This window comes from Phaenicophaeus curvirostris, chromosome 5 (genome assembly GCF_032191515.1).
Source record: "Phaenicophaeus curvirostris isolate KB17595 chromosome 5, BPBGC_Pcur_1.0, whole genome shotgun sequence".
Classification (NCBI taxonomy): Eukaryota; Metazoa; Chordata; class Aves; order Cuculiformes; family Cuculidae; genus Phaenicophaeus; species Phaenicophaeus curvirostris.
Window position 1 is genome coordinate 16,874,965 of NC_091396.1, and position 18,022 is coordinate 16,892,986.

The 18,022-nt window shown below is 40.1% G+C and overlaps 1 protein-coding gene across 3 annotated transcripts in view; it reads left to right on the forward strand.

Moving 5' to 3' along the window:
• The window catches only part of OSBPL5 (oxysterol binding protein like 5), a 180,400-nt gene that overhangs the window by 125,305 nt on the left and 37,073 nt on the right, over window positions 1–18,022 (forward strand). For all 3 annotated transcript variants that reach the window (XM_069857726.1, XM_069857727.1, XM_069857728.1), the window contains exons 4-7: window positions 4,110–4,190; window positions 4,846–4,947; window positions 6,189–6,392; window positions 11,350–11,434. In XM_069857726.1, the coding sequence (XP_069713827.1) occupies window positions 4,110–4,190; window positions 4,846–4,947; window positions 6,189–6,392; window positions 11,350–11,434 (472 nt within the window). The remainder of the gene's footprint in view (window positions 1–4,109; window positions 4,191–4,845; window positions 4,948–6,188; window positions 6,393–11,349; window positions 11,435–18,022) is intronic.

Consider the following 18,022-nt stretch of genomic DNA (forward strand, 5'->3'; position numbering starts at 1 on the left):
GGCTGAGATGAAAAGGAACAGAAACTTAACAAGGGTAAAAAGTATGTCTGGGAGTACAGTACAGCCTGTTGTCAGCCAGCAGGGTCATCATTCAGTCCTGGAAAGGACAGATCTGGTTAGAGAACTAAAGAGAGACAACAGTTTCCTACCCCGGCAGCTGTTGCTGCATGCCCTGGTAAAAGTTTTTTTGGCAGATTAACAGTCTTCTCTCCTTAAAATTAAGAGAACCAGTATATGGAAAACACATGTATTGCTTTCTTATTAGAATATTCCTGTGATTTTTCTTTTTACCTTAAAAGGACACAAATATTCTCATTGTACAAAGTCTCATCTCTGGTTGGTGTTGTTCATGTGTTGTTGCAGAGAAAGGGGGCCAAATTCAGAAATCCTGCACAAGCGTTATCCCAGTGTACCTGGAAGGTTTGCTGTGATGACAAATGACTTAGTTTTCTGCCAGGCTGAGAAAGGCAGGGCCACTAAATGCTCTTGACAAGTCTTAGCGATGTGAAGCTCTGCTGTGTCTTAGCAATCTTTAGAGTTGTTGGCCTGGATTTACTGAATGCCATGAGTTACAATTAAAACTATTAAGACAGATTAATGAAAAACATGAAATCATATTACTTCACTTATTAGGTAAAACCTGGAGGAACTGTATGTTGCTGTCAGCAGCATGGGGGCCTGTGGTATGCAGTCCTAAGGCTTTAGATCCCACCTTCCCTGCGAAAGGGCAAGAACTGTAAACACAGAACTGCAATGCTTTTTACTCTGTAGACCTGGAGATCACCTGCACGCAAGCTACTACTTAGGATCTGTGATGGTGTACCCTGATAAGCATAACAAGAAGCAAAGGTGGCAGGCAGAAGTAATTGATTTGCCTCGTTAAAAAAGTAGCTGAGGAACAGCACTAAGTTTCCAAAATCCTGAAGTCCCAGGTTGGGCACATCCAAAAGTTTGTCTATGACTCCTAGTTAAAACCATGGCTTGGTTTTAGTAAAAGTTTCTCTTACTTCATAAAGATCGGTCATATTACAGCCCTTCTAGGGAGCTGCGCTGTCTGTCACGCAGCTGGTACATCACCTTTTTTGGGACATGGCAGCACAGATACTTGTTTTCTCATGCCTAGAAATTCTTAGACAGGCAGTGAGGGACTACTAATGCTTCTTTCTCATCCGTTCTCAAGCCTGTTTTAGTGTACAGCATCTCCATGGCTGTGTATCCCTTTACAGGCAAGGTTAGCAAATTCAGCATGTCTGGACATCACTCAGGTGTGGGGGAGGCAGTGCGTGAAGGAAGCAGCACAGTGGTTCAGGAACCCACTGCAGCAGCCTCCACAGCTGTCAGTCCAGCTGCTTTGAGCAAGTAAAAGACCAGTTTGTAATGATTTCAGACGAATTTCACTGTATTTACTGAACTCCTAAAGGCTGAAGAGGTATAAGGGGAGATTATCTCTTCAGTTTGATAGGAACGGTTGGACTCGATGATCCAGTGGGTCTCTTCCAACCTGGTTATTCTATGATTCTATGATCTGTTGTTGTGTGCAGCTGCTTTATAACATGCATAGCATTATTGGCTGGCATTGGGTTCATGGTGTCCTTGGTCACAGAGCTACAAGTCAGCTCTCTGGAAGAGGCTGAATGAATGTCTCTGTGTAAATATCCCAGGTTTGAAGTCTTGTGGTTGTTTAGCTCTATTTTTAGCCTTACCCAGAGAGACTCCGAGGAGAAGGCAGGTGTGGCTGGTAGAGCAGTGAAAGTGCCTCTGTCTGTGTTTATGCCAGTTCCCCATGAGCTCAGGTTTAGGGCTCAGGTTTGCATGGTTTGTGGTGGTTGTTGGTAAGCCTTTCTGAAATCATCTTCAAGTAAATTTTCTTGAGCCAAGTGAGCTTAGGGGCTAAGATTTTATTCTTTTTATAAGTGCTCACATGTAATTGTTTAGAAAACAAGAGACTGTAGCTTGTTTTACTTAGTTAAACAAAAAGCAAGCATTATATCCTGATGTTTTGCAGACACCTGAGCTGGATTGCCTAGAATCTCAAGAACGTCTGTTCTTTTTCTACTTTGCATGCTGGCTAATGAGGAATAGTATGCAGTGTTTCTCTCTGAGTCTGATCTCTCAGGCTGGAGGGAGTGAAATTACCAATAAACAATTTTCTCATAGTTGTATCTCAAGGACAGGACATTCTCCCTGCTGATTTAGAGAACGGGGGAGAATTGTTCTAGCCAGTTTCAGAGGGCACACGTCTCAAATCATGAAGACGTAATCTCCTAATAATTCCAAAGGGTTCTTGCTGAGAGACATTTGAGCTCCTGGAAATGTTTCCTTGTAAAGAAAAGCTTTATAGCATATCTCCCAAACGTCTACTACTGCTCTTTGAAATGTGACAAAGACCCTGTGGGCACAATTCTCTGCTTAGACACTCTATCTGTGCACTGGTCCCCATCGTAAACCTTGTGTTTTTACAGTGAAGTCCCATGTGCAGAAATACAAAATATGCATCAGCAACCGCGTTGCAGGTAGAGGAGACAGGATGTGCATTCTATTAAAACAGAAATTGCAAGTATTGAATGATTTGCAGGAGTCCAGAGCTGGCATTTTCTTTGAGTGAATTCGATGCCAAGTTGACTTGTAAACTGGGCAGTCAAATCAGGGACCTCACTGGTCTTGATGTGCCATCCTTTCTCTATTTATTCTTAAGTGTGAAGTGTACTTGTTTTTGGTGAAAGACTGCTATAAGGATATGTGAGAACAAGTAATTGGTTCTACAGTTACCTTGGCACTGTTGCAAAGTGCACCTTCTGTCCCTGGTTTCTAATCCTGTATCATCTGGAAAGAGTTTTGCTCAGTTGAGCATGCACCTTTATCTCCTTTTCTTACTCCTGCCACTGTCTCCAAAGCATAGTTGATGGCTTGTTTGCTGTGATCTGGTCATGCATTTGCGTATTTTTATCTAAGTCATGTCAAAAGGGCTGATCTGGCTGTCATTAAATATTTTCCTGCTCATGCTAATGTTCAGTGTTGTTCATGGCTGTAGTAGCCAGAGAGGTTTCTATGTCACTGGGAGGGAAAAAGAAAGTGGGCCTCTCAAACCTGAAGGCACTGTAAAATGATTACATCAATTCACAACATACAGGAGAGAGAGTTTGCGAGCCCAGTGGGTTTGTTTCACATCATACCAGTAATTTTTATTTTCCTTAGTACAGCTCATTTTTGTATCATACCCATTAAATCAAGGTGGCTGAGGGCTGAGCTTTTTTATAGAACTACTCTGCATAAGTGGCAGAGACAGTGCCTGACCCCAAAAGATCACAGTCTGAATGCATCAGACACATGAAACATTGGAAGTAAAAGAGGTACAGGGAGAGAAAGTTAATTTCCTCACAGTTATATAATAAGTAGCAGAGTCCAGATGGTACCACAAGTCTCACGCCACTAACCTTCCCTGAGTTTTGGGCAATTTGTTAACGTTGTGAGTCAGTCCAGAGAGCTGTGCTCTCTAAGCATACATTATTTCAGGAACAGTGATATTGTGATAAGAAAACTAAAGCATTTTTTTCAGCCTATCAGCATGATTATGAGATCAATCTTCAGCCTCTGAAAGTGAATTTAAACAGCAGTGATGCTATCAAACATGATTTGAAGTGACCGTATATTTTGTCTTTGTTGATGAAGCCAAAATGATGATAATTTCCGCTATTATTTGTAATGTGATTAGGTCATTTATTGCCCACTTATGTTTCTGGACATATTGGCTAGGGCAACATTCATTGACAATGTCAAGTGTAGTTCCGAAACATCTATACTGGCTTCTCATAATTTTTATTCCAGTAATTGAAGTGCTTTCAGATCTGAAAAGAGATGGACAGTTTTCAAAGTTAGGAATAAGATTAGAGGTTTTGTTTTGTTTTGGTTTGGTTTATTTTATCTAGAATAACGTCTGAAGTTTGGAGTGCACTGCAGATACGTTTTCTGTGCCTGCCTCATGTTCTGCTGCTGAAGTCTGCAATCCAGCTCTTTCATGGATTCCTGGAAGATTTAAACAACTCTTCATTAGCACGTGACTTGAACATCTTCATGTTAACTCATTCCTATTTCTTCTTTGTCTTTTTTAGATCGAGTATAAGCTTTGCAATGGGTCTGACAAAGAGTGTGTGTCTCCCACAGCCAAATTCACGAAGAAGGAAACATTGAAGGTATATGCAAAACAGCCAAGTCAACATCAGCTGCCTTTCTTTTACAAAACAAGTAGTACCTTCCAAATAAACCATTGGGAACTACTCTGAGTCATTCCCCAAGACCCAGAGAAGCCTCCAACTCTACCTAGGAGTCACTAAGGGTCAAGGGCATTTACAGAGTTTATATACAGGATTAGATTATATACTGCAAACAGAACGTATCAGTGTAATTATTTCACTTTGTCTGTTCCAGAGCCATTAGGGACCTCAAGAGGATTGTAATCCTTCATTGGAGGGGTGTGCTTAGGCAATATGAGCAAATTACTGCTTGAGCACTTGCTTGTCTGCCAAACCAGAAGTATAAATAATCTGGTTTGGATTAAATTAGATTTAATCTATTTAATTTGAGGGGAGGGAGAGGACTGCATATTCAGCCTCTTTCTGTTCCCCTCAAAGAAAATCCAAATTAGATTATGTTTAGCAGAACTTCAGGAGCAAAGAAAATGCCTGCTGTCTCATTATGTTTTGTTTCTTCCTTGTGCTCATTTCTGGGGAACTTGTACTGGGTCAAGTTCTAGCTGTGCTATACATAGCTGTCCTTAATGCTTTATATTCTTTCCTCCTGAAAAGAGGCCATGATTACAGCTGTTATATTTTCTCTGTTCTCAACCAGGTACAAAAAAAAAATTACAGGCAGGAGAAGAAAAGAGCTACCAAACAACTCTTCAGTGCACTAAAGGATCCCAGTGTAGTCATCACAGCAGACTGGCTGAAGGTATGTAAGACAGACCATTACTTCTGAGGCTGTAGAAAAAAAAAGTGCACAGAACAGCACAGAACAAAACATATTTGACCTGGTGACAACTGTAATTTCTCCTTGTGCAAAGACTCAACTAGTGACATCTTCTCATCGAAGATGTCATTTTGTATGTGGCAAAATAAATTTGGATTGACATTGACAGATGTTACCTTTGACCACAGCTTTTTCTCCTCATTTGGGGCCATTTAGTCTTTTTGACTAATAGTGAGTTGTCCACCTCTTTTATAATGGCAAGACTTAATTTCCAGTTGTAACCAAACACATAGCTTTTTTCTTTATTAAAAAAAAGAAAATAACTTAGGGATTTCATTAAACAATACGATTGCGTTTGATCAGTGTGAAAAACGTCCAGCATCATTCTACAATCAGTCTTGGAGGCCAGAAAAGTGAGATGTGTATTTTTTTATTTGACCATTTAGATTGGCAACAACATTTTCCCATAGTATTTGGCATTGATGATAGATAAATATTGAGATTTTTTTAAATAAAATAGCCGTTGCATGTTTCTTGTGGCTGGAAGTTTCTGGTTTGGCAGCAGATGATGCTGGGCCACAAAAACAGAACACTGACATAGGACTTGAGGTTTGGCTTCTGTATGTGGAAGACAAAAAGGCATTAGGCAAAATCAAGCCTTACTGAGAAACTTCCCTATTCCTAAGGCTGTTATCTTTAATATACGCTATCAGATTTAATGTCTTCTACACAACAGAGAATGTCCATTCAGCTTGACAGAGACGTAAAACAGCTGGAGAAGGTGCTTTTAAAAATGGGGTGCTTGACAAAATCCATTAGTAGCTTTGTTCTACAGAACACTATTAAAATGACTTAGAAGTCAAATTAGAGTAGCTATAATGTTATTCAATGCAATGTTCTGGTTGGCGTGTTCTTCATAATTTTTACCAAATCACCTCACGTGGGCCAGCAGTGCTGGCTGCCTAAAAAATTAAGCAACCTGCTAACACTAAGCCAGTAATAAAAATATGAAAACTAAATTCTGATAGTGATATTTGCAAGGTCTAGGAATTTGCTGTGAGATCCCTAAGACAACACAGTGCATCTTCCCAAGGATGTGTATTCTAGTGTGGCCTTGGGAGAAACATATGCTGGAAATACTGTATAAATACTGAATAAACATTGCTTTTCTTTTAAGGAGTAACATAAATGCAACTTTCTGTTATCTCCCTGCTTCCCTCCAGATTCGTGGGACTCTGAAGAGTTGGACCAAGTTGTGGTGTGTTCTGAAACCAGGAGTGCTGCTGATTTATAAGACACCAAAGATCGGACAGTGGGTTGGGACAATCTTGCTCCATTCTTGTGAGCTGATCGAGAGGCCCTCCAAAAAGGATGGCTTCTGTTTTAAACTTTTTCATCCTTTGGATCAATCAATCTGGGCTGTAAAGGTAATAGTCCTGATGCGTTGAACAATCTATTCTTGGTCACTAAAGTGTCTGAGCACTAGTATTATCTGGCATCGGTATTATCTAGATTTGCAGTTATTCAGTTGCTGTTAGCAATGGTCAATTGATTGCATAAAAATACTACATTTATACAAATGTGTCATTATTAGTGTACAGATGCATGCTTAGACTGAGGAAAGGGGAAACATGTTAATGTAGGAAAAAAAGATCCAATACCTAGAAGCTATATCAAGCCATGGCCTACATCTTTAAAAAGAGATGAGGAATGGTGTCAGTTAACTGGCTTTCCTAAAACAAGGACACACAAAACACCAAGTGTTTTGCACAACACTGCAAGAGGGTTGGTAAAGTGGCAAAGAACAGATGAAAAATTTGACTTGTTTTTTCTAATGCCTCTAAGGCTTGGGTTTGTTTGTGATGAACTTGGAACTCAGTGCTTTGCTCAAGCCTTGACAGTTCCACAAAGGTGTGACTTTGGATAGGTTGCCATAATTTTCTTGTCCTTGAAATGAAAATAGTATGTTTTTCTCTCCTTCTCTCCTTTGAGTTGCTCTTCGATCTGTTGTTACTCACAGGCTGAGACAATAACTTCCTGTGCACACAGAAGCTAATGTAGTGGCCTCTGGATCTCCCTGTAAAACAAATGATTAATAGTTTCCTAAAATAACTCCCTGCAAATTTTAGAGAGCTGCATTTCTTTTTCTCTCTTCCTTTAAGAATAAGCAAAAAGGAAAAACTTATCTAATGCCCAGGAGCAAAGAGAAAGACCCCAGAACCTCCTGAGAACCACTGAGAGCAACATCTGTTGGATGCCGTGAAGACAAAACTTAAATGTTCCTGAACTCTTCTTTCCCCATTAAAAACAGTGACTCAGAGTTATTGCAGACATAAATTCGCTAGGAGACATCACCAGTGTACGCAAGGCATTACAAGCTACTGCCTTGTTGCAAGGTGGTCAGCAGAGTAAATCTACTTAGAAAGACTCCTGTGAGAGCAATCAAGGTATTTGTCATTGGCATCAGAAGGCCTAACAAAATGGAGGAGAAGCCCTGTGGGAGCAGATCAAGCAGCCTTACTCCTGCTCATCTCTGCAGTTAATTGAACAGTGTTAAACACAGCTGTACAGTCACTATAAAAAGTCTTGCAATTTCTAATAAGGTAGGAGAAAGGAATTAAAATTCACCTCAACAACTAGGGGTAAGAGCTGCTGTTTTATGACAGTATCTCAGCTCTGATCTGTAGCTAGATGCAAGTCTTTTGCTGTAAGTCCTGAAGGTTTCATTGCTACCTTGCTTCTTACTCAGTTTTGAGAGTTTTGATGTTTTTTTTAATTCAGAGCATGCACCTGAGAAGGCCATTGATCATTTGATGTCCATCAACAGAAAAATTCCTTGTGACTTGACAGGTCAACTGAATTCTTCTGAAAAGCACAGTCAGGAGAGGTAGTTAAAAAGTAGAATCAAAAGTGCAGTCAGGTACTGGAAACTAGTGTTGCTGACAGATCTGAAGTGTTATGCTAGAATGCTCTTCCCTTGATATGAATCATCCAAAGAGGATGTTTTTATCAATATATACATGTATTTGTCCATGTGTGTGTATATCTAATTCTCATGTCTCTTGAGAAAATATATCACAGAAATAGTATTAGTGTATTAAATATGAAGGGAATATATCTCTGAAAATGTTTGTGTACTAGAGGAAGTCCGAAGAGATTTGGATTTTAAACTCAAAGTAATCAGTCACTTGAGACAGATATTAGAAAAGCTGCATTTCAGCTACATAGTAGGATATTTCCTGAAACCTGAGTTCAGCCAGGATTGTTGTTTGTGATAGATGCTTTCAGCCACAAGGTGAATACCAGAACACACATCTAGAAGAAATTCAGCAGTGAACCACTTGATGTCAAAGAAGCTGTCTGCACTCTGACAACAGTTTAAGGCTGAAACTGCTAAAAATACTGTTTCATTTTATGCAACTTTATGGCCTTCTTTTTTAAAGCAACTGGAGAAAAACTGGCTGACCTAAATTTGTTATGTATAACTGTGCAAAGAAAGCCTACTTCTCATTAAATATAGATTAGCCAGTGCTTAAGCAAAAAGCCCAAGTTACCATCCATCACGACAGGTATAAGATCTGGCTAAACAATTTCCACTTTTGGCTGAAATGGCTTGTGAAATTTTCAAGGATTTTCCACATTAGAATTGATGGTCCAGTTTTGACTCATGTCAGCGGACTTCCATCTAACTCAGGGTAATTAATGAGCTCCTTTCAGTGTGTTGGCCTGGCTGCTCCACAAATGTTTGAATTTAACTGGGTTTGGTCCCAGAACAAAAGTCTGGTCTAAGCACTGCCATAAGCATTTATAGTTGTACTAGCCAATTAAGTTTGATATGCAGGCATTTAACTTCAGTTAGAGCAGGATGAGATTTTGGGGCACCTTTCAAATGATAAGTATGTAAGATGTGAGGCTCTATAGTGGCTAGAGCTGTCTTAAAAGCACATCACTAAGGGGAGAGGGTCCTCATTCTGCGCTACTTTCCTGGCATTTTGAGAGTTTTAGCCCAAAACTCCTTCATAGCACAAATGGATTAGACTTTTTTGCTCTGCGCAGGCCTTTGTAAACCCAAGGCTAAAACCACTAAGGTCTCAAAATCAGTTAGTAGCACAAGCAGCAGTAAGAAAAGCTTTCCTCCCCCCACTCCAAATACTGCTACAGAGACACTTCATCCTTTCTGTGAATGCAGTTTGATCCCACACTGCTTTGGGGAAGAGACTTTCTGCCAATGTGACTGAAGGAGACTGAGGAATGCCAACCTAATAAATCAGTGTGAGGGTGTGGGTGTCTGTCCTCTTGCTTTGCAGAGGGAGTGTTTGCCCAGCTGTCCCCAAGAAAATGTCCTGGAATAGTTTGTATTTCGTTTGAGCTTGCTCAAAATATAGCTGAACAGTGTAGTTTGGGAAGGCTTTTATTGTCTGCAGCTTGTTCTGACATTTATTTAGGACACTAAATTGGTTGGGGTCAGACCCACTGAATCTGGGAATATATATAATTTCAATTTTGTTGAATTTAAGAACATTGAGTCATTCCGTTAGAGGAAAATATTCTAATAATAAGCTTGTGCTGCTGTTTTTACAATTGTTTGTTTTGCTCCATAATACAGCACAGTTTCATCTTCATCTTTAGTTATCCATAGTTCTGTTAATGAAAGGGCATTTTTTCCTCTTTTTTAAGCTTTGTTTAGTGATTGTCTAGGACTAGATATCTTGTCATATGATCTAAAACAGTGTGAATCCACTCCATTTTTCAAAGCCTCATCAACCCCTGTTTAACACTACCTTTTAAGTCTCAAATCAAACATAAAGACAGGAATGATCTTAGTTTCTTAGTTGTACTGTCTAGAGGCTTCAACCGAGCTCTGGGTCCTAGTGTACAAGGGATAACATTCACTTTTAGTAAGAGATAGGCATTGTCTTGGAGGTCTTAGGCTCTGAACAGGTATGATGCTCAAAGGCAGAGAGACAGAAAGCATCATTATCTCTGCTGTGCAGGTACAGAACTTCATTTACTCTTTGAAGATGCTGACTTTATTTTTATGGCCTTTCTCTTCTCTTCTACTCTTATTGCTGTGGGAAACAGACCCCTCTGTGTTTGAGCATGCCTTACTATTGAATACAATTCCTTGACAGAATGACCTGGCTGCTCCTTTTGTTCATCCACATGCTTAAATACCTTATGTTATTCCTTCCTTCCCTTTTCCTGCTTTTTGTTAATAATAGTTCTCTGGATCTGTACTGTTTGGTCATGTTTTTTTTCCTCCAACAGAGGAAACAAAAATCCCCCTCTGCACTGAAAACAAAAGTAATGGTGTTCCTAATAGTTGTCAAACACTGTGCTCAGCTGCAAGCTAGTTAAAGGAAAAATGCTGTCAGGAGTGATGCCTGATTGCATTAATGTCACTAGCAGTGTCTTAAGCTGCTCTGATTTACTAATCAAATCTCAACTTTACCAGTCCTGACTATTATGCCTTTAAATAGTCTTAATTTTGTGAACCTCTTGTGGGAGAGGGGAGGGGAAAAAGAAGTGAGTAACAAGGATCCCAGTTTCTCCTGGAAGCAGAACACTGCAGATGTGAAGACAAGAAGCTGGATTGGAGACCATTTCTCAGCCCTGCATCTTCGTGGTGTAGACTCAGCACGCAATTTGATGCTTGTCCTATTCTTGAAGAGTGCAGCTCTTCATTCTTAGCAAATTTGGGTTTCCTGAGTGGAACTCAAAACCAAAAGTCCAGATAAAACCACCATTTAACTACCAGACATGTATCCAGGAGCAGTGTTCAGTAGAAGTCACATTTCCCTGCTTACAAACTAATGCTAGGGAGAAGTCATCCTTTCAGGAACAGCATGGGATACTATGAAGGTCCATGTAAGGAGAGTTGTATTCAAACTGCAAAAAATTGCTGACAGATTTTCAGCATTGTGTGGTATGCTCTAGAAACTCAGGGAAATTTGTATTTGAGCATCCTGGAGAAAACTGTTTCTCCCACCCTGCAGCTGATATAGCGGTCATAGAAGTATTGATGATGTTTTCTGTTCTGCATTTATTTCTGGTATGATATCTGCATATTTCAAAAAGGATCTGCTTTCATGTTTGTTATAAAGTGAGAAAGAGGAGGAACTGAAGATGGCTGGGTCAACTCTGGAAGTGTAAGGGAGGAGGAGGAGGAGGTTAGACCAAGCCCCATTTATGTCAGAGCTCACTACTGCTTTGTAGCTCCAGCAACAATGTAGTGATTACTAATGAGTCTCTAAATTTCTCCATCTGCTCCTTCCTTCTTTCCTATTACAAACATACACACACTACCTAGGAAGGCTGGAAAGACGTTGAGCAGTCCATTGTATCTTCTGTGACTTATATATTTTTGTCTGTGTGCATTTCCAGGGCCCAAAGGGAGAAAACGTTGGTTCGATCACTCAGCCTCTTCCCAGCAGCTACCTGATTTTCAGAGCAGCCTCTGAATCAGATGGTAAGTTTTGGTCTTTGTTTGCTTTCTCAACCGCTAGAATCATCCTCAAAACTTGCTGTACCATGGTTTAGAGTATAGCAGGCAGAGATGCTGGTGACTCCACATGTAAAAATACCATTCTGGGAATTCACAAAATTATGGAAGGTAAATTTAGGTCAGTGTATAACAGGCATGCCAGCTTGTTATGTGAAAATCTCTATAAATTACTTTAGTGTACCTAAAGTATCAGAGATTTGTAAGTAGATAAGAGGATTAAAAACATGTTTTTATTCCATTTGACCTTCAGACTACTGTATTTTTTTTTTCTTGCTATAGCAAATTAACGCAAGCTGTTCATTTTATGGATGTTTTTCACCTGCCTCACCAAGGATGCTCAAATATCCCATATGCTTCTTTGGGTCTCATCTTGAGTAACTTTAAGGACACAGAGATATTTTTTCTTTAAGGAGCACAGTGGGCTTTGAAAGCAGTGTCTTTCTTGTCCAGTGACATCTTGACACTGAAAGGTACTTGCAGGTGCCAATGTAGTGAAATGATATATAAGTGAATGAAAATATGTGGACTTGTATAGAGCCATAGAAGCATATCTCTTTCTTTGAATATTATGCTTTTGTAGCTTATGGAACAGTACAGCTTATTGCGGAAGGGAATACAGGACCCCAAACCAGCTCCAGATATCACCTGTCTAGAATGGGATAGATTGATACAACCATCTCTTAGGGAAAAAAGTGGATTTGAGGTAGAGCTGGTACAGGCATTTCAAATCCTGGTTACGCAGACAGCCCACAGAATAGATATGGTTGGACTCGATGATCCAAGAGGTCTTTTCCAACCTGATGATTCTATGATTCAATGATATATGGAACAGTTTCACAGAGTTCCTAGGCAACCATATAGCTTCAACAACTGTCTGTCAACCCAGATTTTCTAAATTATTATTTCCTTAGAGAAATATTTGTCTTTTTATTAACTTAATTAGAAAATGCACAAAGAGATCAATGTGGTCATTGGATGTGTTCAAGACAGATTGCTGTCTCATAAAGTACTTTTTGTTCTAGCATTTCAGCTGTCTTTTAAGTGAAAACTTTCATAATGGTGGAAACCTAGTGATTAAACTTCAAAGCCAGCCTGGCAAAGAGACCTGTGGCTGAACTCTCTTTTTACAATGACTGCCATAGGCCAGTTATGTGATGTAGAATAGCTTTAGATTTCTTCTAACTAACCTTACCCGTAAAGGCTCCCAAGAGCTCCCAAGAGATCATCAGAAGTAAGACTTCCCTAGCTGTGATCTCTCTGTCTGGGTCATACACCACATGCTGAAAAAAAGCACAAAAGGGACCATATCTGGTGCATGAGATTTTTTAATATTTAAATGCCTGTGGGAAGCTTTCTGCCCAGTGAATTATTACACATCTCTGATATCACGAGAGCTTAAAACAGTGAGTTACTGGATTGTATTGGCTAAGATTCTTGGGAAACATGCAGAGGCTAGGCAGGTCAAAGTTCAGTTACTTAAGGATTAAATATGGTTTTCCTTTACTTTGCTACTTCTCTGCAGTAGGGTCTTAAGGTTAAATGGAAAGCCAGTGTGATCAAGAGAAGGAGGAGGAACTGAGGTACCTATCTATCAAATGTCATAAACATACATAGAAGATAACTAAGGCTTTTGATTAAGGATAAGATAGTGCTCTTGAACAGCACTAGCAATGCCCTGGAGCCACCTGGACAGGTTTGGAGCACCCACATTATGCCAGGTAAATCTTAAGAATATGAGGAGGTGACCATGACAGCTGACATGAAGTGAAGCTTTGGGATCCGTACATTTAGCAATGGACTTCACAAAAAAAAAAAAAGATTTAGTATTGCACCAGAAATACTAGCATGAAAAATAGTGTAATTTTCAGCTGAATTAGAGTATTTGACTTCACAGCTGAGGTCAATGAGCTGTGAGAAGTAGCTGTGCCTCATACAGGAAAGGAAGGATGTGAATCTGCGGACAAGAGGGAAGGACAGCTCGTGCACTCAGGCTAGCCTCCCTCCCAGACACAAGAGCTGTCCTGGCTTGGGAACTGTACTATGCTCCTTTCATTTGTTAGTTAGCCCTCATGTGGGCAGCCTGGGGACATCTGCTTCATTTTAGTGATATAGACATGCTGACAAGTGGCCAAATACGTGGGTGTCACACTTGGAGATGAGTGACTTGGGAGTGATATTAACATCAGTGTGTGGTAACATCAGTGAAACATATGCAGGTAAGGACACAAGGAGCAGAAACTGTTGCATATAAAGAAGTCTGTGTTAACTGCAGCAAACAAAGGTTTGTACTTTGCAATTATTAATAATACAATTTGATTTTAAGCCCAGAAGATGCTACTGAAATGGTTGTAGACTTATAGCTTTACTTGTTGTAAAGAGACATCTCCAAGAGAGTGTACCTGAGTTGTTTCATTTCTTTAACATGCTGGACAAACGCAGAGGGTGCAGTATGGTCAAGAGAGACAGAATAAGGTAGAAGTAGTTAAATTAGCTGACACAAATGGGCAGGTGGAATCTGTTCCCTTGCATAATGTTGTAGTATATTTGTAGTGTGGTTCACATCGCCTCTGTAGATGCAACATTGTGTGAATTTACATCCTCTCTGAGGAGGTGTCCAACCATGATTTGTTTAACACAGTTTCCCATGTTACTATGTTACTACTGGAAACTGAACTGCAGAGCATTTGGCAAATTCAAGAGAAATTCACAGAGGCCTCTGACTTGCTTGAGAATATTGAATTGGAGCATATGTTAGATGTACAGTTCTGCTATCCAGGCAACTATATCATGATCAGCAGCTACATGGCCTACTTTTTCTCTCAGCATTTTAGAATCCCCTTTTTCCCCTCTGCCATACCATCTGTGACAGACTGTTAGTAGGTTTTAAAGTCTTGACTTCTGGACAGCCTGCAGAACCACTGCCAAGCTACAGTAGATTTCACATTCACAGACTGCTGAACAGTCTGCTTTATGATGTGTTTTAAAGACATCTGGAAGGTCATGTCAGCCTACAGGCTCAACCTGTACAAACACAGGGTCTTTCTTACCAGCTTCAGAAAAGAAAATTGCTTTTTCCAAACCAGTGCCTGTGTATGCATTCCAGAATTATGCTGATGAATGGCTTATAATTAATAGTTTAAACCTGTCCCAACCTTCCTGCCTGGACCATTTGAGGGCTGCCCCTGAGATCCCCAGACCTCCTAAGCATTTTGAGTCACCTGCTTAAATCTCAGCCCGAATCTCCACCTTGCCACAGGCACTGCCACCAAAGGGGCTACCAGGGGAATTCAAACTGCAGATTAGCAAGGGTTAAAGGCTTAACAATGGAATTGTAAACCACATTTATATCTTGTCCCTTATGTCTGACCCCTCTTTCAGGCATGCTTTGGGTAGTCTCCACTGCCTGATGCAGATGGAGTTGTTGATTGCAATTTGAAACCAAATTCACAATGAAATATATCACTGGATCCTGGCAATATTAGAAAAAATAGAAGTTACCTTATTACCTGTATGTTTGCCCTTCACATTCCTTAGACCTTTCACAGCAGTTTAAAATCCAGGCATTTGCAACCAGATTTCATTTAGCTGGGTGCATAAATTGCACCTGCAGCTAATCGAGGGATCACATCCGTGCATCTTGACAGCTAAAGTGTAAGAAACCATGCATGTAGGCACCCAAGTGGTACAGCAAAATAAGCAGTCAGCTGAATACAATGACCTTAATGTTCACTGACTGAACCAAATCAGCCTCTTTCTCATCATTTGTGATTTGTGTGCACTTGAGCAAGAATTCGTCATTTCCAGGTGACAGTCTACTTCAGGATGATTTTTAAAAGCATCTATCTTGCAAGCGTGAGGCACGAGGCCAAAAGCTGGATGACTTTAATAATTCAAGAAGAATAATATTCCCTTAGTGATGACTCTCTAGAGGAATGTATGGTTACTATATGTGAGGTTTTTGATGTCTTAATTGGCAAGAAATTCATCCCAGCCATTCTGTAACTACACGACTGCAATGAAAAAAGTATAGTCCTGGATGCTTTTCCATGTGCAACAATGTGATTCCATCTCAAGCAAATATTTGTTGTTGGTTAGTGCTGAAAGAACATTGGCTAGCTCCTCTGTGATCAGCTGTTTCAAAATGCAGCAGATAGACTAGGCATGTCAAATTATGAGTTGTTCTAGGTGAAATGATGGTGACTGTAAAGAATTTCAAATCTGGATAGCTTAATGTTTCCAATACTGCCTGTTTGGGGTTTTTTTCTGTGGGATTTTTTCTGGGACTGACTCAAGGTATTCCTTGAACTGTCACTGGGTTAGCAGCATAAGCAACCTTTGATTGTTTTTAACCAAGAGGGAGAAGTGATGGGATTTGTCACTTGGTTTTAGTAGTTCCTTTTCTCTATGAACAAAGTAGTTGGTGTGAGTGCATGCCTGCTGCTGCTCAGCTTTGCAGCTGCCAGGTTTCTGCATGGTGCCGGCGGTGCCTTGTGGAGCCAGGAAGCATCCTGCAAGAAACCTCAGTGATTCCCATTTCAGCAACTATACTGCAGAGGTCGTCTCCAAGGACCACAGGGTGCTTTTCCAGCCTGCTGAGCCAAAATGCCTGGAAAAGCAGGAAGCGTACAGGAAGTTTGAAAGCATATGTGGTATGCATATTGAGCTTTGGTTTTGTAAAGTCAAGGCCCTTTTTAAGTTTTTTTTTCCCAAAAATCTTTCAAGAAGGAAGGAACTTTGGAACCCAGCTGTGTTTAACTGATTTTTCAGAGAGTTTCCTTTTTGAAATTGTTGCTGATGACTGCTGTCATTTTATGGTAAATATATATAATGGAGAAGAAGAGTTACAGGCCTACTCAGAGGAGACACCTCTGTTTCTTTTTTTTTTTTCCTTTTTGCAGGGAACACAGCTAAGTGATACGCATATGTGTTCTTCTGACATCCCACTTTCTCAGGACATTGTCACATGTCCAATGCTGTGATCATAATTTGCTAAAGTGATGGAGGGAATGGATATTGAAACCAATGATTGGTACAAGGAGAGAGGCTGCTACAAAATAGAGCAGGAACCCAAGGTAGTGGTAGCACTCTGGTAGGACATCCAATTTTGGCACTTCAGGAACAGCCTTGTTGAAGAGTCTCAGTCTTTCCTCAGTGTTCCTGAAGGGAGCCAAAGGTTGCTGGGCAACCTGCCCACCTGACCAGTTCAGGTGCCAAAAGATGGGTGATGTGAAATGTCCTCCTTGTGCTAGCTGCCAGTATGAGTGATCTAGCTGGACTTGACTTTGTATATCAGAGTTGAGGATCTTCTCTGGGTGGGGTGTCATTTCTCTCTGTTGCTGTCCTCACTGAGAACTCTGTTAGTTTGGCTGAAAGAGCCAGAGCTTGCTCTGCAGACTGCCCCTTGGAAATCAGTGGCAAAATACTAAGTACAATGGAGAGGCGGTTAAGCTCAGAGGTAATGTTTGAAGGGATTACTTAGTTCACAGCTGCCAAGCAAAAGGAGGTAATGCAGAAATTGTCCAAAAGTAATCACTGCAGTGGATGGAGTATATATTGTTGGATATAAAAAGAGCTTAAAAGACTGGGGAGATTCTGCCATAGGCTGACAATATAGTCTTGAGTTTTCCTTCTGAATTTAAACATATGCTTGATCTAAGCCACAATTTGTGGGAAACTAACTGATAATTGATTGCAGTGTTTTACACTGCAGCTTTAAAAAACCTTGAATAAAGGAATACCATTGTAACTCCTTCACAGCTCTTTTTTGCTTCCTTATACACATCATTTTAGATTGCCATTCTTCTCTGAAGAAACCTGCATTTTGCACACTTCTCTGATCTAATTACCTTACAAAAAAAAGGTAACCTTACCTTTACAAAAAAAAATTACCTATGTCAACCACTCAAAGGTAGAAAATGTGAGAATTAAGGTAACTATGAAGCCTTTATGCAGGCTACTGTGACTATAGATGACAGTCTTTAATTATGTGACCATACTTTTTTCCCCTTCTGCAGTTCCTGAGAGAGTGAGTAGCCTTGTCAAGTAAGCAGTTAAATAATCTAAATGCTAGAGTTTTTATATCATTTTCACAATAAAGAAAACTATTACTCAATAGCAAGATCATTCAAATGTAAAAACATTTCAAGTAGGCCTTTAGCAATAAACCAGGTTTATCATGTGTGCAATCTCTGCAATTGAAAGCATATAATTTTACGGTGTTATGCTGCAATTAACACGCTGTTGACTTGCAGAGAATGTAACCTTTTCATTTGCAGAGGAAGTGTCATATTTTATGTCTGGGTTTGTGGCATATATTTGTTTGGATTCACAGCACCACCTTATGGCTGTGCATCCCTTGAATTCAATTCCTGTTACAAATGAATACAAGGGCATGCAGAGGTGCCATTTCTGCATTCCATGGGGAACAAATAGTGCTGACTGTTAACACACAGTGAGTTCCTCTAAAGCTTTGTGTTTTCTGCCTTGGAATATTAAAATGAATATTTTGCCTCCCAGGATGGGGCATTGACAGCTTCTCTGGGCAACCCGTTT